At 33.2% G+C, this 22,645-nt stretch overlaps 1 protein-coding gene and 1 long non-coding RNA gene across 10 annotated transcripts; one reads left to right on the top strand and one right to left on the bottom strand.

Annotated features, from left to right (window-relative positions):
* The first annotated feature begins 83 nt into the window (after positions 1-83).
* swi2 (Protein singed wings 2) lies at positions 84-21,006 on the top strand. 9 transcript variants are annotated; one of them, XM_014241706.3, is made up of 8 exons: positions 85-581; positions 16,092-16,250; positions 16,985-17,153; positions 17,209-17,365; positions 17,438-17,580; positions 19,606-19,785; positions 20,024-20,182; positions 20,290-21,006. In XM_014241706.3, exons 1-8 carry the CDS (start codon positions 466-468, stop codon positions 20,671-20,673), a joined length of 1,467 nt encoding a protein of 488 aa, XP_014097181.2. In that variant the 5' UTR covers positions 85-465; the 3' UTR covers positions 20,674-21,006. The 9 variants fall into 9 exon arrangements, with proteins under 9 accessions (XP_014097185.2, XP_014097181.2, XP_014097186.2 ...); XM_014241711.3 differs by having other exon boundaries at positions 86-254; XM_036369185.2 differs by having other exon boundaries at positions 86-436.
* Positions 12,938-13,425, bottom strand: LOC138856908 (uncharacterized). Its single transcript, XR_011395879.1, has 2 exons — positions 13,278-13,425; positions 12,938-13,217 (listed from the first exon to the last, which is right to left on the bottom strand). It is a non-coding gene; the product is annotated as an uncharacterized lncRNA (long non-coding RNA).
* Positions 21,007-22,645: the final 1,639 nt, after the last annotated feature.

The following is a 22,645-nucleotide window of genomic DNA, read 5'->3' as shown; positions in this document are numbered from 1 at the left end:
ATTACGGTTACGTGAGCAGCGCGGCAGCCTACACGCTCCGCTGCGATAAAGTGTTCGGAAATAACACCATGACGCTTAGCTTACCGCTTCAGTAAAATTTTGACCGCGCGTACGTAGCGTACACGGTAACAAGCTGCCGGCCTGCGCTAGCCGCTTGTTTTGGCACACTTTACGCATTCATATTTCAGCGTTCATAAGGCGCGTGTCGGTTTTGTAATTCAGTACTCATTGGGAAATTATCAAAATTTTTGACGGTAAATCTCTTTGCTTCGACGCGTCGCTCGCGTTTATTAATTTCGTTTGCTTATAGTTGAGTGCAATTTGTGATTAATTTATTACCGTTTGCTATGATTTCCACCGCCTGAGAATTTCGTCAATAAAATAGTGGTCCAATTGCCAGATATTTCTTGTTAGCGGAACGCGCAATACCGTCAGTGTAAGAACTTGAGTATTTCAAAATAAGAAATGCCTCCAAAGGCGCCCTCAGCCGAGTCTAGGCTCTCATCATTGTTTGTGATTTGCTTTCAAATCCGGCCGCTGCTGCCGCTCATGTTTTTTGCGCTTTTCGGTGTTTCTTTACGGTGGGGGCCAACTTTGTTTTGTTTTATTTGAATTGTTTTTTAATGTGTGTATTCCAAACCAAAATTTTGTGTGTAGCAGCGACAACGGAAAAATATCTAAAAAACAAGTAAGGAAGTTCTAAGTTCGGGTGTAACCGAACATTTTATACTCTCGCATTTGCAAGGATCAAAGCCCGAGAAATTACTTCAGGAAGGAATAGTTTTAGCGGTTTAGGAGATATGCACTTTAAATCTATTAGGGGGCGGGACCACGCCCATTTGTTAACTGCAGACGCCCTTCCCTAATGTGATACAGGACAAATGTTCGTTATTGAAAATCATGCAGGTTTAATCATAAGCATTTTAATTGCTTGAAAACCCGATAATATTTCTAATTCATTTTATCATAATATTTCTAATTCATTTTAACTGACAAAAATATTGATAATATAACCTTATTTCGTATATTTTAGTATTCCATTTCTATATTTCTGTTCATTATATGGTAAATGCGTATTCAGTAGAAGTTTTTTTGTAACTAAACTAAACTGGATAATTATGAAAAATATCTATCAAACTTCAGTCAGATATCTACATATATGTACATATTTATATATAAAAAAAACTATGTGTCACGTTTTCTCCGGGGTAAACTCCTAAACTACTGAACGGATTCTAATAAAAATTTAGCACACTAATTCGTAAAAAATATTATCAGTGTATTAAATAATTGATTATAATCGTATTTAATGTATACCATAGCCACAGTAACGCGTGGCAGGATCTACTAGTTATTATATATTTCTAAAATCGACTCCACACTCGTTGCAGTTTATCCCGAAATAATATTTGATGAACTGTTGTTATTTAACAGCCGAAAACATTCTCCAAATAATTTGGGGCAATGATGCCGAATTAAAAGTTCTTAGCCTTTTGTTTGAAGATTAGCGCATTGTTGCGCTTATTTGTGTTGGTCTATAATTATTGGCTTTTCCGTAGTACCAAATTCAATTCTGATAATTCTTTTTTCATTCATTTTTAATCGGTGCCTAAATCAAAAATAAAACACATTAAAAATTTAAGCAGTCTGCACACTACATTTGGACTCGGGGTCTTATAATGATATCAGAGCAAACACAATTATATGCTCCAACGGAACTACTGATAAATGTAAAACTTTGAAGTGTATGTTCAGTAATGAAACGCCGTAAGGACACAACGGTTATAGTCTTTATCTAATAATGCTAGTAATATTAAACACAACATTGGCTTTTATAATGTATTGAAAGAATTCTGAGATGAGTGTCTGACATCAAGTAATAAATGACACGTGGTCGATTATATAAATATGAATATACATATGTTTGTACAAATATTTGATACTCTTTGTTTGAATATATACTTAACGACCCAGGTGTTTTCATGCTAAAGCAACAAAAACAGAAATGCTGTACACGAAATACTCTACTACTTTAAACTTGAAACTAATTTCATGCAAACACTAATGCAATATATTCTTGCATATATTCCATAAGTAGTCCAGTACTACCAGATGTTTTTAGTAAGTTAAAATTTCCTTAGTTTTGAATATATTAATGACAAGAAGAAAACTTATAATCAATCAACCAATCGGAGGTAGTAATCAGGTAGTTATCAATATAATATCTCTCAAAATAATATGGGTCTAATACTACCCCAAGATTTCCAGCTACGATAACAACTGCCGCTCGCTCGGAAATCTGTGGAATCGTCATAATTCTAATAATAATTTAAAAGGGTCAGTATTTGCCGTGGTCTCTTTGAAATAAAGGTCAAGTACGATTATGTTAATTCGAGTTTGGTTTTATATCTCTGGTTTTTTTTTTAATGTTTCTAGGAAAAGTATTTTACTTTTAATATAGACCTTTTTAAATTTAATAAACACTTACGTAAGGTATTAAAATAACTACCCTAGTATAGTTCCAATAATACTCTAATTTGCTATTCTAAACGGGCAATACTACACTTACGCTGCATAAAGTCTAGTCCGCAGTCCGTAACCTTTCCGGCGTATAAAAGCCCTAAAGTTGCATAAAGTTTCATTCGAAATTTGCCAAATGAACATTTTTTCTCGATTACACTCCAAAGTAGCTGTCCTCGTTAGATTCATTTCAAGTAGTTTTAATGTGCGTTTTGCTAATTTTATTCAAACTGGAAGTAGATTCCAAAAAAAATTTAATGACATGAACTACGATCCAAATTAGCGCTGAAGAGTCATAACTGATGCTTGAAGTTAGTCAAAAGCAAGCATTAATTCGATATACATAAGTATCTTAACTTGATGTGTGTATGCGGACAGTATCTCAGCTACGTCTGAGTCAACATCCGTGGAAAGGGAAAAACATCTCCTATTTTTTAAGATAGAAACATTTCAGAATGCTTTTACAAATTGGCTAAACGCCACTCAGCTCAGATGGTCAACAGAAACTCAAAAAATTATTGTTTGACGTTACGTACATTTACATACTTGTATATGTATATGTACAAGCAAGTAAATGTGTATATACTATAATTTTAAATAAATGAATGGTTCATTTCATGCTACCTGTATCGTATTCACATTCACGACAACACATAAAGAACAATAAACAAGTAAGGAAGTTATAAGTTCGGGTGTAACCGAAAATTTGATACTCTCACAACTTCCAAGGATCAAAGCCCGGGAAATTACTTCAGGTGTTGGCAAAATTTTATATTATACGATGTCTTTGTCCGATTCAACCCATTTTTGACACAAAGACATACTATTATCAAGAGTTTCATTTATTTATTTTATTATATGAATTTCAATTATATATCTTACACATTGACTGATATTTTCGGTAAAAAGTCAACTATATGCACTGGGGTCCACATATTCAGTACCTAGGGGCTTGATCAGTTTTGGTTCGATTTAGACAATTTTTAGTCACAAGGTGGCATACCTTAAACGCATTATTCACGCAAAGTTTTACCCCGATACAAACATTGTTGCTTAATTTGCATAGTGGAAAGTGAAAGAATCAGATGTAAGGATGTATTCTTTGAAATGATCAATTTTAAAATTATTGGAGCAAAATCTTGAATTTTGATTACTCTCTGCGTCGGAATAGACAACCCAAAGCTTTTTTAAACTTTCATGTTTGGGAAAGCTTAAGAAACTTAAGAGGAAAAAGTAGTTTTGTGATATACTGATACAAAAACAGTGTCATTAATATCCTATTATCCAAAATTTTACATTATGGTATTTAAATTTTATTTTTATTTTTTAAATTTGATATTTGAATTTCTTCATATCACTCACACGAATTTTGTCCACATCTTTGTTAACAAGAACCCACTGTACACTTTATCCTCGTTTCGAATTTTTATAAGTAATTTTTGCAAAATTTAAGGGTTTACCACTTCAGAAACGCACTTGTTCTTATAAAAAAATGCGTAGAAATCGACTTTCTTCGTTCGTTTTTTATAAACAATGCGCTCCCGCTACGAATTTACAAATTTTATAACGGATATGACTTATTTAAACATTTTATTCTTTCAATTGCTATCAGGCAATTAGAGCTGCTATGTGTATACATTTTTTGTGAAAAATTAAAACTTGATTTTAGGTTGAAATATTTTTGAAGAATAAAATAAGTTTTATAAATGCAAAACTACTTCATAACATATCTGATACAAATTGTTAGTAATTGCGAGAAATAACCATCATAACTATGTGGTTACATTTTTTTCGAAATTGCACAGGCACCGCAGAGTGGAAGCTGACCGAAGGCGAGGGTAATGCTGATCAATGCGAGAAAACAGTTTTGAAGCGTTTTTCGCCGCCGACTCGCACCTAAATGATGCATATAATATTCGAGTATTGCGTTTCGTATTTATCGAATAATAAATCGGTAATTAAATGCTTCAGAAACATAAAATTTTATACCCGATATGGTACAAGACGACTTTATAGAAGCCGGTGTCAAATTTATATGATGGGCGTGGCACCGTCTACCTTCAGTGGACAATCCATATCTCGGGACCTATTCGACCGAATTCAACCAAATTCGGTATGTAATTTACCCTGACATTCCTACATTACAGTGTGAAAATAGACGAAATCAACCAAAAACCATGCATACTTCACATATAATACAATTTTAAATTCCATCTTATTCTTTCACTTTCCAGTACACAAATCAAGAACCAATAAATTTATCCGGATAAACTTTGTACAAATAGTGCCCTCAAGGTATTGTTAAAATCGGACAATAACTGTTCAAGAACACCAGACGGGGAAAATGTGCTTTGATAATAATATACCCTTGTGTCAAAAATGGGTTAAATCGGGTCAATAATTTCCTTAGCCTCCATATACCTAATAGAAAGATTTTTGAACTTTCAGTTCCACATATATCGGCCAATGTGGAAGTTATTTTAATGAAATATAGAGAGCGTGTTTTTCTAATATTAGTATGCCCTTGTGCCTAAATTGGGCGGAAACTTGTCTTAGCCCCCATACAACTGATATTCACGATTTTGAAACGTCCGGCTGACTTTACTTCATATATGTATATGTTTATATTTATAAATTTGCTTGAAAAGAAGTTCTCAAGTATACCTGAGCAATGTCTAAAGCTAATGTAATCAGCCGTTCCGTTTCTCTGTCCCCAATGATTTCAGTATAATTTTCGCTAACTGAGTAAAATATAGCAAGAAAACAAACTAAGAAGGGCGATAACCTTCAAAATATTGTAAGTTAATAAGATACCAAATATGATTGCAATCCATTCACAAACTCTTCAAATGAGGGTTGAATTCTTACGCAAAATTTTCAATTTCCGAAAAGTATATAAAATTTTGTCTTGCCTTTGAACTCCGCAAATTACTCGGATATAAAATCTTCCTGACTTGTCTTTCTATCGTATTTTACTTAAACTGGTGTGAGTATCTCACGGTGATCTACTAGCAATAAAGTGAGTATCTTACGGTAAATAAAATTTCTTAAGGAATCATGAACTGAAATTTATGCTTATGTGGGTATATAGTTGGTTATAAATTAATTTGTATGCACACATTACTTAGATAACACTAATACGTATTAATAAAATTGCTATAAACATAATTGGTGCAAGGTCACTCAAGCTCACCACCTGATTACTCAACTCTATTTTGGTTCAATATTTATCAAAGAAATTTTTTCTTTCCATTTTATCTTTATATTTTATTTATTTTTTGCTGCAGTTCAGTGTGCGCCATATAACAAATGTTTGATTTATAAATATATATCTATTTATCAGCATAAATAATTCAAGCAATTTATTTTTAGAAAATGTGTACTGTTATACTAACAATGGTGAGTATGCTAATTTGTATTGTGATAATAAAATTTAGCACTATTAAACTTTTGTATAAAAATGAGTTGACTGGCATTATCTTAAATTAAAAAATATTATTGTTTTAACTCCGCCTTTAATATCCAGTAAATATTATAAAAATTCCTTGAACTTGCTACAAAACTAAGAAAAAGGGGTTTATGGCAAAGAAAAAAATGAATGGTCTTACTCAAGTAATTGTTTGCGTAGTTGGTTACTTGTCTGCCTGCGTAAAAACACAAGACAAAAGCAGTGCATAGAGAAAATGTATCATAGAATCATTTCCCTTGAGAGCCTGTGGTTCGCAAATTTAATTGCATAATTTAATTTGCAGATATGTATCAATCGTCTTCAATTACTCATAAATGTAGTGGGTATTGTTTTCTTACTAAGCGCAAAACCTTCGGCTCTGCCAATCCAATATCTATCTCGGTAACCTTCTTGAGAGATATATGTATGTGTTAATTTGTATTTGCTTGCAATCCCTATACTTTTTGGTAGTCAAATCCAAGATTTCTATGGATCTTAGGGCGCTTAAGGTTTCCTCGATCTCCACTATTTCTAGCTGAAAGACAGTTGTCGAATAGGTTGATTCAATCGAGAGAGAAAGAGAGAGTGAGAGAAAGATAAGGTAAGATAAAGGAGAGGATCATTCTTTTTAGCTGAAAGATTTTAGACGTATGCGTCAAATAAAAAGAAAAAGGAGAAGATCCCTGTCTCTACGTTTTGTTCTTTCAATACCCTAACTCTCTATAAGCAAACAATGTTTTTCCATGCACTCTGCTCTTTCTACAATCCATTTTAATCATTCAATTCAGGTAAAGCTTATGCAAAGTAAATATCGAGTTAGATCGGTTTTAAAGTAATTTGGCGAGTATGATGATTTGGAAGCAGTGCCATATTTTGTTGCCATTGGGGCAATATTACATGTATGTATTTCTTCCTTTCTTTAAGTTAAACCATAAATAGATAATCCTACATATTTTAAAACGATTACGAGTGGTTTGCAAACTTTTTCATGATAGAATTACATTTCAAGGTCTAATGATGTCTACCGAGAGATTAATTATATTAGTCTACATTTGAATATCGAAAAAATTTTATATTAAGCCACTTATTCAATTTATTTCATTTGTGATCTGAGCTTTCGATATTTATCATCAATATCAAAGGGAAGTTCACTACATTCGGTAATTGAGTTGATCATTGAAAGTATGTCAGTCAGCCCGGGAAATTACTTCAGGCGTTGGCAAAATTTTATATTAAAGGAAGTATTGATGCGATTCAACCCATTTTTGACACAAATACATACTATTATCGAGAGTTTTATTTATTTATTTTATTATATGAATTTCAATTATATATCTTATACATTGACCGATGGTTTCGGTAAAAAGTCAACATAGGCACTGGGATCCACATATTAAGTACCTAGGGGCTTGAACAGTTTTAGTTCGTTTTAGACAATTTTTAATCACAAGGGGGCATACTTTATATATAATCATTGTTTTTGTATGTATAATGTAGAATGTCTCTGGCGTGTTTAGTGCCTGATTTATCGCGCTCTTAGTAGTTTTTAACAGTACCGTTTTTGGGGAGTGGGCGGGGTTGTCACCTATTTTCACACTATCGATAGAGGTGCTAAAAATATTTGCTCCCAGTAAATTTTGCTATTAAATCTTTAGAGGTTTAGGAGATATGCACTTTAAACCAATTAGGGGGCGGGACCACGCCCAATTGAAAAAAAAATTTTAACTGCAGATGTCCCTCCCTAATGTGTTCTTGTATACCAAATATCAGTCTTGTATCTTATTGTGCAGCTTTGTTATGGCAATTCATTGTTTTGATTAATGGCGTATTGTGGGCGTGGCAGTGGTCCGATTACGCCCATTTGCAATACCAACCGTTTTACGGTAGCAAAAAACCTGTGTATCAAGTTTCATAATGATATTTCAATTTTTACTCAAGTTACAATTTGCACAGACGGACGGACAGTCACCCGGATTTCAACTCGTCTCTTCATCCTGATCGTTTATATATACATAACCTTATATCTAACTCGATTAGTTTAAGTTGATATAAACAATCGTTAGGTGGACAGAACTATTATACTCTGTAGCGACATGTTGCGAGAGTATAAAAACCAAGAATCATTGATGGTGTTCTATGAATAACATATTTGTTCTATTTAATTAATTTATAATCAACGCATTTGAAACAACATATGTATGTACATATATACGAGGTGTGTTCAAAAAATAACGGTAATTTTTATACTCTTGCAACAGAGTATAATAGTTTTATTCACCTAACGGCTGTTTTCATCACCACAAACTATTCGAGTTAGATATAGGATTATACATATATACATAAATTACCAGGATAAAGAGACGAGTTGAAATCTAGGTGACTGTCTGCCCGTCCGTCCGTACATCCACCCGTCTGTGCAAGCTGTAACTTGAGTAAAAATCGAGATATCTTGATGAAACTTGGTGCACATGTTGCTTGGCACCATAAGAAGGTTGGTATTGTGTATGAGCATAATCGGACCACTGCCACGCCCATATAACTTCGTTAATCGAAAACCAATGAATTGACATAACTAAGCTCCATAATAAGATGCAAGACTGTTATTTGCATTAGGGAGGGTCATCTGTTGTTAAAAATTTTTTAAAATGAACGTGGGCCCGACATCTAATAGGTTTAATGTGCACATCTCCTCAACCACTAAAGCTATAATAACCAAATTCACTCAGGACAAATATTTTTAGCATCCCTACAAAGAGTATGAAAATGCGTGAAATTGGGTGTTAGCTCCACCTACTCCCCATATAACGGTTTTGATTAAAACTACTAAAAGTGCGATAGCGTAGTACACCAACAAGTCAGAGCCTTTGAATTTTACACGTAGGGTTATGCAATTAAGCTTTGTAGGAGACAATACAAAAATTGAACAATGGGCGTGGCACCGCGCACCTTTAACTGAAAACCCATATCTCGGGACATACTTGACCGATTTCAACCAAATTTGGTAATTAACCCATGTTAGAGTGCAAAAGTAGACGAAATCGGAGTACAAGTAATGAATATATTGAACTAAAATGTTGCAAAAAGAGTGCCTTCAAGATATGCCATCTTGAATCCAAAAATTGTCAAAATTAGGCCATAACGGTTCGAGGCCCCTTATACTAAAGATGTGAACCCCAGTGTCCATGGTTGACTTTTTACTGAAATTTTTGTTCAATGTATGAGAGATCGGTGAGATAATATTATTTCTACATATGTATATATTTGTACATCTCTTAGCCCCCATATACCTAATAGAAAGATTTTCGAACTTCCGCCTGACTTTATACCCAATTTATCTGCCAATAAGTAAGTTATCTTAATAAAATTGAGAGGGCGTGTAATTCTAATAACGGTGTTTCTGTGTGCCAAAAATGATATCGGGTGAAAACTTGCCCTCACCCCCATATAACTAATATCATGATTTTCAAACATCCGTTTGATTTTACTCCTTATATATGGGTGATGGTATGTGAGGTACCTGAATTAAACAGACAGAATTTTTTTCGTTAGCAATGTGTAATAATGCCAAAAATAGATAAACTCCAAATTTACATAAAATTATTTTTGTTATTTTTTATACCGAATATGTCGGTCAGTGTGTGAGTTATTTTATTTATAAAATTGCTTGAAAATATGTTCTCGAGTATACCTTAACAATGTCGAAGGTTAACGAAACAAGTCCAGACCTTTCTCTGCACCCAATATACCCTGTACAGTGATTTCCTTCTTTCCAGCTGACTATGAACCGTTTAGGTTGGTCGAAATGTGTGATATTTTAATGAAATTAAGGAAACAAATTTTCTTAAAAATTATAAAGTTGAAGGTTTAACGCTGAATATGTAAGGATCTGATGTTAACCTGGGTATAAACCTCATATCCCGAATATATTGATTTCCCATCATCTGGTTGACGTTTTCTACATCATCTCAATATATTAAATTTAGTCTCTTTGGTTCAGTTTATATCACAGTTAGTTATAATTTTAGCTGACGCGAAGTAAAATATAACAATAAAACTAAATGAGTCTATGACCTATAATATAAATTAATAAAATACCAAATTTGATTGTTATCCATTCAGGATTTCGCCGAATAATGAATGTTAAATTATTTCGCAGCATGTTTTTACAGGGTATAATAGTTTTGTTTCACCTAACGGTTGTATGTATCACCTAAAACTAATCGAAATAGATATAGGGTTATATATGATCCGGATGACGAGACGAGATGAGAGATACCTTGTTGCAACTTGGTACACATGTTCCTTATCACCATAAGAAGTTTGGTATTGTAGATGGGCGTAATCGGACCACTGCCACGCTCACAAAACGCCATTCATGAAAACCAATAAAATGCCATAACTAAACTCTAAATTAAGATGTTAAACTGTAATTTGGTACAGGCAATTGCTTTAGGAATGGGCATCTATAGTTGAAAAATAAGGCGTGAGCCCGCCTTCTAATAAGTGAAATGTATATAGCTCTGTGGCCTAAATTTGCACAGAATAAATATTATTGGAACTAGTTGACCAATTTTAACTAAATTCGATACAAAGGATTATGTTAACATTTCCTTATCACAGTACAAAAATGGGCGAAATCTGTCTACAACCACGCCTACTTTCCATATAGCACAATTTTAAATTCCATATGATTCTTACAATTTCCAGTTTGTGGTATACCATCTTAAGTACAAAAATTTTCAAAATCGGACCATAACTGTTCAAATCCCCAGTTACCGAATATGAGGACCACAGTGCCTGGTGCTAACTTTTTACCGGAAATAACGGCCAATCTGTGAAATATATTATTGCGATTCGAAAAGAGTCTCCTTCTGATAATAGTATGCTTGTATGTCAAAAATGGATTGAATCGGGTCAATACTTCTCTTAGCCCCCATATAGCTTATCGAAATATTTTCGAACTTCTGGTTTACTTTAAACAGCTATCGGCCATTAAGTCAGCTATCTTAATAAAATTGAGTGGATCTATTTTTCTTATAATGGTGCCATTTTGCCCCTAAAACGAGTAAAATCGGGTGAAAAATTTCTCCATATGTTAGTGATGGTATGTGAGGTACCTTAATGAAACTAATATTATAAAATTAATAGTATGTTGTATTGCAAAAATTAGATAAAATCGGGTCAATACTACCACTCTCTCTCATATACCTAATAACCTAATATACAATAAGCTTTTGAAACTTCTGGTTGGCCTTATGCCATATATAATATATCAGTCAATATGTGAGATATTTTATCAAAACTAACTGAACGTATAATATTGGATATGATCTAGTTTAATGCCGAAATAGATGAATTTACCCCACTTCCATATACAACATATTCTAACAAATATGTCGCTCAAGTTGTGAGTTATTGTATATTTATAAAATTGCTTGAAAATATGCTCTCAAGAATACCTGCAATGTCAAAATTAACTCAATCAGCTCATCCCTTTCTCTGTCCCAAATATAGCCTGTATAATAACTTCCGACTATCCACCTGACAAAATGTTGTGTATTTAATAAAAATTAAATGAACATATAATTTATAATATAACTTAATAAAATACCAAATTTGATTGTAATCCATTACCGATTTCGTCAAATAATGAATGTTGAATTGTTTCGCAACATTTTTATACTCTCGCAACACCTAAAACTAATTGAGTTAGATATAGGGTTATGTATATATAAATGATTAGGATGAAGAGACGAGTCGAAATCCGGGTGACTGTCCGTCCGTCTTTGCAAGCTGTAACTTGAGTAAAATTTTCCATGTTATAGTGCGAAAATGGGCGAAATCGGATTACAACCAGGTCTATTTCCCATATAACACCATTTTAAATTCCATCTGATTCTTTCACTTTCCACTATGCAAATCAAACAATAATGATTGTATCGGGGTAAAACTTTGCGTGGATAATGCGTTTAAAAAACATTGTCTAAATCGAACCAAAACTTTTCAAGCCCCTAGGTACTGAATATGTGGACCCCAGTGCCTATAGTTTACTTTTTACTTCCTATAGCCCTCATATACCTAATCTAAAGATTTTTGAACTTCCGCGTGACTTTATACCGCATATATCGACCAATATGTGAGTGAGAGAGCGTGTAACTAATATCAGGATTTTCGAACATTCGTCTGACTTGAATCCATTTGATTGGTGATGGTATGTAAGGTACTTAAATGAAACAGTGGGAGCATTTTATTAGTCTGTGGCATGTTAGTAGTATGAGGTATTGGCAAGAATTGATAAAATGGGGTGAATACTAACCTCAACTTCCAAATACTACTTATAATGATTTTCGTTATCCTAACAAGTTTTATGCCGAATATGTCGGTCAGTGACTATTAATTTTTTTTCCCAAAGAGTATACCATTTGATGAAAGTCTAAAAAGGTAAAATGTTCGGTTACATCCAAACCTAGCCCTTCCTTGTTTTGTTTAATATAAAGTTTTCCTAACACCTGAAGGTATTTTCCCTGCTTTGACCCTTGTAAGTTGTAGGAGTATAAAATGTTCGGTTACACCCGAACTTAGCTCTTCATTACTTATTTGATATGAAGTTTTGCCAACAACTGAAGGTATTAGCCGGCTTTGATCCGGCAAGGGTATAAAATTTCTTCGGAGATTATAAAGTTGAAAATTTATTTTTAATTCAAAGCGTTTGGTATGCCAACTCGAAAAAATGTAAATTTTAAAACAATTTCTTTTATTAATTCTGAAAATTTTTGGGACTAAAATTTAAATTTTTTATTTATTAGTTTGTATGGCATATATCTCTAAAACTGAGGGACTAGTTCGCGTATATACAGACAGACGGACAAACTGACGGGTAGGCAGACGTCTAAATCGACTCAGCTCGTCCCGCTGATATATTATATTTTTTATTTCAATATTAATATTTAAATATGCCTGTAACCATACTTTATTTGAAATATCCAACTCTATTTCTTACTCTGGCACTGATATATCTTGAAGATGGTTACATCGAGGTATCTTACCAAAACAAGTTTAACATACGTGGACTAATTTGAATAATGTAAATTATAAATCAATAAAGGATAACTATAATATCAAATAGTTAATGCAAAAATCCCTTCCGTTGGCGGTGATTGCACTGTCCATTTCGGTTGATAACTTAAGAACAATGGCTGCCAGCAGTATTCAATTCAATACGACACAGATCATAGGGCTGCCGATCATACTGTAAGCTCATGTTATTAAAATTGTTAAAACAGAAAGGGCTTCAAATTCTCAAAGGTACCTTTAGGCAATCCAATAACCGGGACTATACTGTATAAAATATGTATATACATAAATACATACATTTCCCACCTTCAGTAAACATTGAAATTTTACTTTACTACTTTGCCGTTGGTCATCCATTGGATTCATGCGTCGCTGATCTGAAAGTTAATTTTATACCTGTTAACATTTTTTAAATATAATATGCATTTTTTTATATTTTTTTGTGTATTTGGCACTAAAGTGTTAATTTAACTGTCACAAGTTCCATGCTATTGGAAATCGAATGTAGAAGTGTGAGTTATTTGTTGTTACCAACACTCGGTACAGTAGTCCGGGTGTTTAACACTTATGAATAAACAAATTTTGGCTCCTTGATTATTTATTTGTACTGATACTGACTGACTGATTCTTCAAAAAATATCATTTTATACCTGTAGGAATATTGTGTTTCATTAATTGACATACGCCCAAATCAATTGATTGTAATTGTGTTAAAGTTTTACAATTAGTTGTGGATTAATTCAAAATAAGGAGCAAATGAGGTATGAGACACCTTAACTTATGAAAAGTATTTATTGGTATTTAATATTAAGAGATCGTTATTAATCGATAAGTGGTTGATATTATACAAATAGTGAAGAAAAATGTTGTAAACTCCAACAAGATTTGAATAATTTTTTAATATTTTGATTACTTTTTGATACTTACCCTACAAAACAGTGAGTGACAGTCATCTGGTCATATGACTGTCACAGCTGAAAAAATTTTGTCTGCGCGCAGAACAAAGTTTCTATCATTTTCATAAGAGCCTTGGGCAAAAACTGATCTAAACAAACGTATGTGTGTGAGTTTGCATCTCTTTTTAATGCATTCGGAATTTATTTTATATGTATCTATACTGCTCACTTTCATGTCTTTTTCTGAGTGATTGCTGACCATAAATCCATTATAGCTGAAAATTGTCAATTATGACTGAAACTATGTTTTGCGCGCTGATAAAATTTTTTAAGCTGTGACTGTCATATGAACAGTCAGATGACTGTCACTGTTCTTGTAGGGTAGAGTTAGGTCCGTGAATGCATATGTATGTTAATACTGTTCACTTCAAATTTAGCACGCTTACTATAACTCCTTATATAAATATTTGCTTAAATATTTTGCAATGAATTAGCGAATAGATGAATTTAATTTTAAATATGACCTTATTGTATATCAATATACATACATATGTATCATATATATATTAGGGTGGGTCAAAAAACCGAATTTTTTTTCGCTTGGTATTCTGAAAGCAAGTCTCTCCAAGCTCTATGAGATCTTAATTGTAACGGGAACGTCCTCCGCTTTACAGTTTGTTTTATTTTTTTCTTATCATCACAGAGAAAAAATCATATATCGCTTTCAACTACTTAAAAAAATATTTCGTTTTATGGATTTTGTTGGAAATTAAATGCTCTCCCAAAAAGGTTTAGAATGATTTTGTCGTAAACCTAACCGTTTAAAAGATATTAACGGTTGAAATTTGACAATTTTAAGTCAAATTTGTTTTTTTAATTAGAATTTTATAACTCAATGACAAAAATTATTTTAAATTGCAAAACTCAAAGTCTTCTAGAAAATTTATTGCTCTACAAAAGTTGCTTGTATAGTTTTTCGATTAAATTAAGCGTTTACGAGTTTTTCATTATCAAACGTCAATGCTTATTAAAGAAAAAAAACCAAAAAGAGAAAATAAAGAGACCAAAGTTTTTCATATCATAAACTAACTCAGCAAGTCATTGTTGACATTTGTCTTACAAATTTTAGCCTTGATCCCAGATTGAATGATACGCAACCACTACCGCTTTGTAAATAGTATAAAGACTTTCTATATACAGTTTATATACAAAGGAATTTTCTACATTTCTTTGGTACGTCCTTGGAACTTTTTCTTCTGCTATATCAACTTTCAGATTTGAGAGAAACTCTAATAGCTATTTTAAATTTTTTTTAACAAAAGCTGTCCCCATGGTCTAGATAATCAAAAGAGACACATGGGAAATATTTAGTCTTGGCGTATAGATAGATAATAGACATATAAAATAGAATAGGCATATAAAAGGTGGTCTCTTTTCTAAAAGCACCTATGCGTAATGCTATGCGTGCAATGTCTAAACCATTACTTTAAAAGTACCCAAGTATATCCCAAAATAGTACTTAACGGATATAAGTTATTTGTTAGGAGATCGTCTTTAACGCGATTTTATTTATAAGATTATATAATGCTCGAGAAGTGCTACAGAGCTAGTAGTTTTACTAAATAACATAAAGATCTTCTGTGCTAACAATTTGTCAGAGGAAAATTTTATGAAAAATCTCTAAGCTCAGGGCTAAATGCTTCTTCCTAGTCGTAAGTAAGTCAGGAGAATCGCGTACCTTATCATCGGCGCAAATAAACCGATCATATAATTTTCTACTTCACATCAGAAAACAGCGATTTTTATTTGTTAAGTACGCGTGACGATATTCATACCACATATGTACATAGATTTATATGCAAATATGTACTTAGATATACTACGAATTTATCGCTGTTGACATTAATTTACCCAGTTATTAGTTGTACAAACACCACAGATTACATTTAGCAAACTCTCCGCGAGTAAATATTGACCTTTGTGTATTCGCATTAACTAGTAAAGTCGTCACTAACGTCTAACTAGCAGAAGCCACATATATTCCACCCATAAAATTTTTTGACTGCGTCTCGGATAATCGATTATATAATATAAGCAAAATATTGTAAATATTTTTTAATCCGTTTAAAACTCTTCTGTTCTTTATTTTATAGCGTTACAAATGCAGAATATATCTCACATTATCATCAGCACAACTTTACCTGTGTGGACTGGATGCGCGCTCCCGAGGCGGCAGCGGGTAATTGCACACGCTATGGCCGCTATGGTGCGCTGCGCTGTTATGGTGGCATAAGTAATTTACCCACAATACCGTAAGTTGACCTTGTGGTCCCAAAATCGCAGGATTGTGGCTGCTGCCAAACTTTAACTGTCAGCTTTTTAAATGCTCTTTGTGTCCATGATTTGACATTTGCAAAAATATAATCACTTGAAATCACTAAAGTTGAGATTTCGAATTGAAGTAGATATATCAGTGAAAAAAAAATCTGATATTGTATCGACTAAGTTGCTTAAAAATTCTTAGGAAAAAGCAGCAATAATAGGACAGTCGAGGGACATTCTATAGACATATCGTATTACTTATGGCACTACAGTGGCAATATCTGAACCCATTTGTCTTTAGACGATGCGTTGGTTCGTATATATATCGTACTAGAATAAACAGGAAAAAGTGACCCCAAAGAGGTAAATAGTTGAGGGAACATCAAAGCTACGATGTAATCGGGTGTTTGGGTCCAAACTATGCCATCCATCATGCCTGTTGGGACTTTGGACGGTCCGAATTTATATTCCTCCAATGACTGAAACCTCAGTAGCTTTCCCTAAAATTATTTGGATAATTTATTGAATTACTACAGTATAAGTATATCGCTAGATGATTTGAGTTTTTGACTACTTTTTAGTTTGTCTTGGATTACGTATATCTGCCTTTAGTCACAACATTCCATTTAGAGATTAGTACCAATTAGTTATTATCTTGCAAAAATGACTAATTTCTCTTATTCATTTATATTTTTCTGCCTTTTCTTTTAATTCCAACCCAAAGCGAACAAAAGGTGCACCGATTAGAGGATATCATTTTCTGTGGCTGGCCGGATCACGACTTCAATCCCATCACCGATTTGCAGGCATTTCCCAAAATACGTTCGCTCACTATCGAATACAGCGAGATGCAAGAGTTCGTTTTCGATTTTCCCGAAATGTTTTATCTACAAGTAAATTTTAACAAAACTATTTTAGCATATTATCTTACCACTCTATAACGCTTAGAGCATCAATATATCATGGACGAATCTATCTCAAGTAAATGCTCGCACCTTCAAGCGTGTACATGCCCTGCGTGTCGTAGATCTACGTTGGAATAAGTTGGTGCAATTAGATGGGCCACTCTTGTTGCCCCGCTATTTCGAGAAACTCTACTTAGCTGGCAAGTATCTAGTTGTTTGTGCACTTTCCGAAGTGTTTTATCATATTTTAATATCTATTAGTTTTTTCATAGGCAATCCATGGAATTGTACGCGCAATTTTAAATGGCTCTTGATACAAGAAAAGGGCGCCATGGTTGTTGATCGTGATGAGATCATTTGCATGGATAAGAAGTATAGAGATCGTCATATGTTGACTGTGATGAATTTTAAAGTGGTAAGTAAGACTTTGAAGTATTAATTGTAGTCGTTAGGGACCGATCACAACAAAACTTAAAATTGTTTAACTTTTTTTTGTGAAAAAGTTCACCACGCTTATCTTCCGATCTATATACAAAAACACAGAACGGTAACACTCTAACTTTTGATTCGTACTATCTGCCCTTTAATTGTATTAAAAATGCTGAACTGATTCCGCTTTAAAGTTACTCTCATTAACGAGCAAATTTAATAAATAATTTATGAAATCATTATTTCGAAGATTTTTTGAGATCTCAGGCCAAAGTTTCATGCATTTACTGCGAAAACCAGAACATTTGAACATAATAAAATATTTATTTAAATATTTATTTTATTATCGCTCTCAAAGTTTAGAACATATATACAAGGTGCTTTCCAAAGTAAACAGGACTTTTAAAAAAAGACAGCTTTTTGCACGGTCCAAAAGCAAGTCGAACCGGTATGACCGCCAGTATGCCGGTTCAAGCCTTCTGAATAGCCTCCACGTCTGTATAACGCTTTCCTTTCATCGGCAAATGCATTTTTCCGAAAAGGTAGAAGTCGCACGGTGCCATATCAGGTGAATACGGGGAGTGGTTGATTGTTAAAATGTGATTTTTGGTCAAATAATCGGCCACAAGCGTCGATCGCTGAGACGGCGCATTATCGTGCAACAAACGCCAACTTCCATCTTCGCGATATACGGGCCGAACACCTCGAATACGGCGCACCAAACGCTTCAAAACTCCAAGATAGAATACCGCAATAACGTTTTGGCCGGGTGGAATAAATTCTTTGTGGACAATACTCTTGGAATCATAAAAACAAATCACCATTGTCTTCTCTTTTGACTTCTCCAGGCGCGATTTTTTGGGTCTCGGCTCATTTCTCATTTATGTCCTCACGATCATTTTGAAAACGTTGAAACCACTCGTGCACTCTGCTCTGATAGGCAATCATCGCCATAAACTTATTTCATCAATTGAAACGTTTCGGTAAAAGTTTTACCAATTTTAAAACAAAATTTAATGTTGGCTCTTTGTTTGAAGCTCATTTTCGCACCGATGACAAAAACATACTGGCACTTAAAACACAATATTTTCACTTCCAATAGATGAAATGTCATGAAATTTTTACTGGAAGCCAAAAAAGAATAGCAGATTCTAACGCACTAGGCGACATATAGATGGCGCCACTAGAGTTTACTTTGTTACTTTTGTACTGTTTACTTTGGAACGCACCTTGTAATTAACGAGAACACATTGATTTTTTATTTAATGAACACTAATATTGATCGAAATCAAGTTAGGCTACGAGTCGTTTCGGAAGAATAGTCAAAAGAAGAAAAGGTTGATTCTGCAGATTTTAGAAGACATACACAGAGGTTTTTAATGCCATGTACAAAGTAATTGCCTTCGAAACATAAACGGGAGTCAAATCTTGAATAGAAAGAGTTAAAGAGCACACCTAGTGTGACATATGTATCAATAGTCTATGCCCTGAAAAATAGTATACTAAAGTTTTAAATCAATATTTTAAATATTTTTTGAGTTACAGTCTTTTAAAGTGTAGCCGTCAATAGCCAATGAAGGCAATCAGTTTTATCTTTAAACGCGAAAGAACATTTTCCGAATTTGCTGCAGTGATTTCTGAATTTCTGTATATAGTTACAATATCCATACAATAACCTACTTTTTTCGATCTGATCAAAAATCGAATTTTATCAATTTATAATTTTTTTTCGATCGTTCGTAAATGAACAACATCATCTAGGAGATGTTTTTTAGTTTTCATCTACGGTATTCTGTATTCTTAAAATATGTATAATTATACCCTTAACATTTTAAAACAATAGATTTTTTTGAATTTAAAAAAAAATTACCATTTTAGACGTTCACAATAGATGTGCCACTTAAACCCACTACAATGTCTAATCATTAACACACATATGTGTGAACACTATTAAAAATACGAACATGTTTTACCCATTGTATTTTATACACATCATTTATCCTTCTCTCAGATGCTGCGCAAGGAATGTCAAACGCACGAAGATTTACAGAACTGCACCTGCACAATGCATCACATCATTCCGAAGACGCGCATACCACTCTATACAATCAATTGCAGTAATTTGCAATTTCGAACAATGCCCAGTTATATACCAGCAAATACAACAACAGTGTATCTCAATGATAATGAGGTGAGTAAATAGACTAAGAGAGTTAAAAATTTAAATATTATAGCAATAGTATTTGTATTTGAATAACAAAAAAGGTAATTTGAATTATAGGACTGACTATACAAGTATAATTACCATATTATTATTGTTTGCAAACATATAGAAATAATACAAAATATATTATTAGAAGGCGTATATTACATAGAAAATTTATTATAATTATAGGATATCGTTATGTTTTATAAATAAATGCTTACAGATCACGGACATATTGCCTTTACGCAACAATCCATATTATCGCCATGTAGTGGACATACATTTGGACAATAACCGCATTGAGACGATTGATGTGTTAGAAGGTGGCTATTGGTTTGAGCACTTTCGCTTGCTCAGTTTGCGCGGTAATCGAATGCAAAAGGTTAAGTTAATAATTCAATAAAATTGGTTCTAAAGAGAAACAAAAAAAAATTATTTAAATGGAAATTACTCACATAAGCATTTAATATTACTCTCCTCACCCCACAGTTACCCGTCTATGCACTCGATAACGCGTTGGACGACAATCTCGACGCGAACCTCTTACTTCTCAGCGGCAATCCTTGGCAATGCACTTGCATATTTACAATGCGTTTTCGCGAGATACTCCTGAAGTACAATGAAATAACGCGTGATGCCATAAATATCACGTGCACCTATAAAAACAGCAATCCGGTGCGTCGCGCCAATGTGCTCTCGCTCACACGTGAAGATGTCTGCAAACCGGAAGAGGAACCGAAAATATATCCGCTCGATATGCTTAATGCTGTGTTGGCCTTTCTTATAGTCTTAATCCTGAGTAAATTAGCTTATGACTACTATTACTATAAGAATTTTGGGCGGGTGCCATGGATTGTAATGAAGTTGCCATAAATGTGTTGTTCGAGGGAACGTACAATTCCTCTGATATGTTAAAAAATCTCCAATTTGTGATTAATTTAGGTTTTTAAGTACAAATTATATATATGTACTTATTGAAATGTGAACTTGAAACCCGTATGTGATTATTTTAAATATATTCTATGTGATGTACTTAATAACATATTAGAATGCCTTAGAGTAGCAATACAAGTTTAAAATATAAATTAAAACTGTTTTAAGTGAGAATCATCCTTATTATGAAAGGAACTAAGTGCCTAGCAATTGAAAAATAATTTTTAAATTAAAAACAAATCAATAAAGTTCAAATAACATATTAAGTTTAAATTTAGTTTAAATTCAATTAATTCATCTCATATTTTCGATTTGAATTTGTACTTATCACTTAATTACACACACATCCACTCAAAAATTTATTTTCCGATTGTAATAATTATAAGCTTACTAAAAACGAATATAAAACAAAACAAGTAAGGAAGGGCTAAGTTCAGGTGTAACCGAGCATTTCATACTCTCGCAGCTTGCAATGATCAATACCGGCGAAATAACGAAAATCATTTATGTTGTATATGGGAGTTTGGGTAATTCGTGGACCAATTTCACACATTTTCAGCATTAAACTATAATATATCCAATATTATATGTTCAGTTAAGTTTGATAAGATATCTTATTCATGGACTAATATATACGGTATAAAACCATGGAAGATAGATGTAGTTTTGACGCGGGATTATCTATTTTTGGCATTACGACATATTATTTACAGAAAAAGACGTTCTCTGTGTTTCATTAAGGATGTTTGAATATCCTGATATTAGTTATATGCTGGGGCAAGCCTTCACCCGATTTTATCCATTTTATGCACAAAGATACATTGTTATTAGAAAAACACGCTTTTTCAATTACATTAAGATAACTAACATATTGGCCGATATTTGCTTTTGTATAAAGTCAGCCGGATGTACGAAAAATTGTTTATTAGGTATATGGGGACTAAAAAAATTATTGATCCGATTCAATCCATGTTTGTCACACGGGCATATTATTACCAGATGAGGACTCTCTGAGTTTCTATGATATATATAACATAGATTGACCGATTGACTGTAACGTAGAAATGTCAGAATAATGCTACGTACTTGATTTGGTTGCAATCGGTTCAGCAACAAGATATGAGTTTTCACCTAAACGTGAACAGCAGCTCCTATAAAGCTCTATCCTATGATCTAGGGTGTAAAATATTATGTTTCTGACGCATTTGTTTAATAAAAAAAAATATATAAATCACACTTTTAGTACTTTTTAAAAGAACCGTTATATGGGAAGTGGTCGAGGTTATCAGGGATGTTGTAATCCGATAGTTGTCAGAATCAGAATTGAAATCAATAATAAAATAGGTGTCATGAATTCAGATATTATTGGTTTGACGTTAGAAATAGAAATTGTATCGGTTTTGGGTCTCACGAAAACCAATTTTATCGGTTTTGTTATCAGAAACAAAGCATGAGCAGCGACTATGCCAGATTTGAAATGTAATTTAAGAAAATAATTTATATTATTGTTACGATTTAATTTATCGTTATTTCTATTTGGGAGAACATAATTATTGAGTTTATGGAAAAAAATCCAAATATTTAAAAAGGATTTACAAAATGTAATCAACGTAATTTCACACCCAAATGCGTCTTTATTCAGTCGATAATGCGATATAAATCTGTAAAGTAAGCATTTATATAACATACAAGTAAATTGAGTCCAAATTTCACATCCAAGTAACCCATCAAGTGGGTTACTGTGATATTTTAATATCTTCCTTTCAATTTTTTCGTTGCTTTTTTGTTCCAATAAAATAAAAGCTAAACAAGTAAGAAAGGGCTAAGTTCGGATGTAACCGAGCATTTTATACTCTCGCAAAGTCAAATGGTATACTCGTTTTAGATTTCTTTGTGGATTTTGCCGCCTTGT

The sequence above is a fragment of the Bactrocera oleae genome, chromosome 4 (assembly GCF_042242935.1).
Source record: "Bactrocera oleae isolate idBacOlea1 chromosome 4, idBacOlea1, whole genome shotgun sequence".
In the NCBI taxonomy this organism is placed as follows: Eukaryota; Metazoa; Arthropoda; class Insecta; order Diptera; family Tephritidae; genus Bactrocera; species Bactrocera oleae.
Note: the sequence above shows the minus strand (reverse complement) of the source record. Positions and strands in the feature narration are given on the sequence as shown.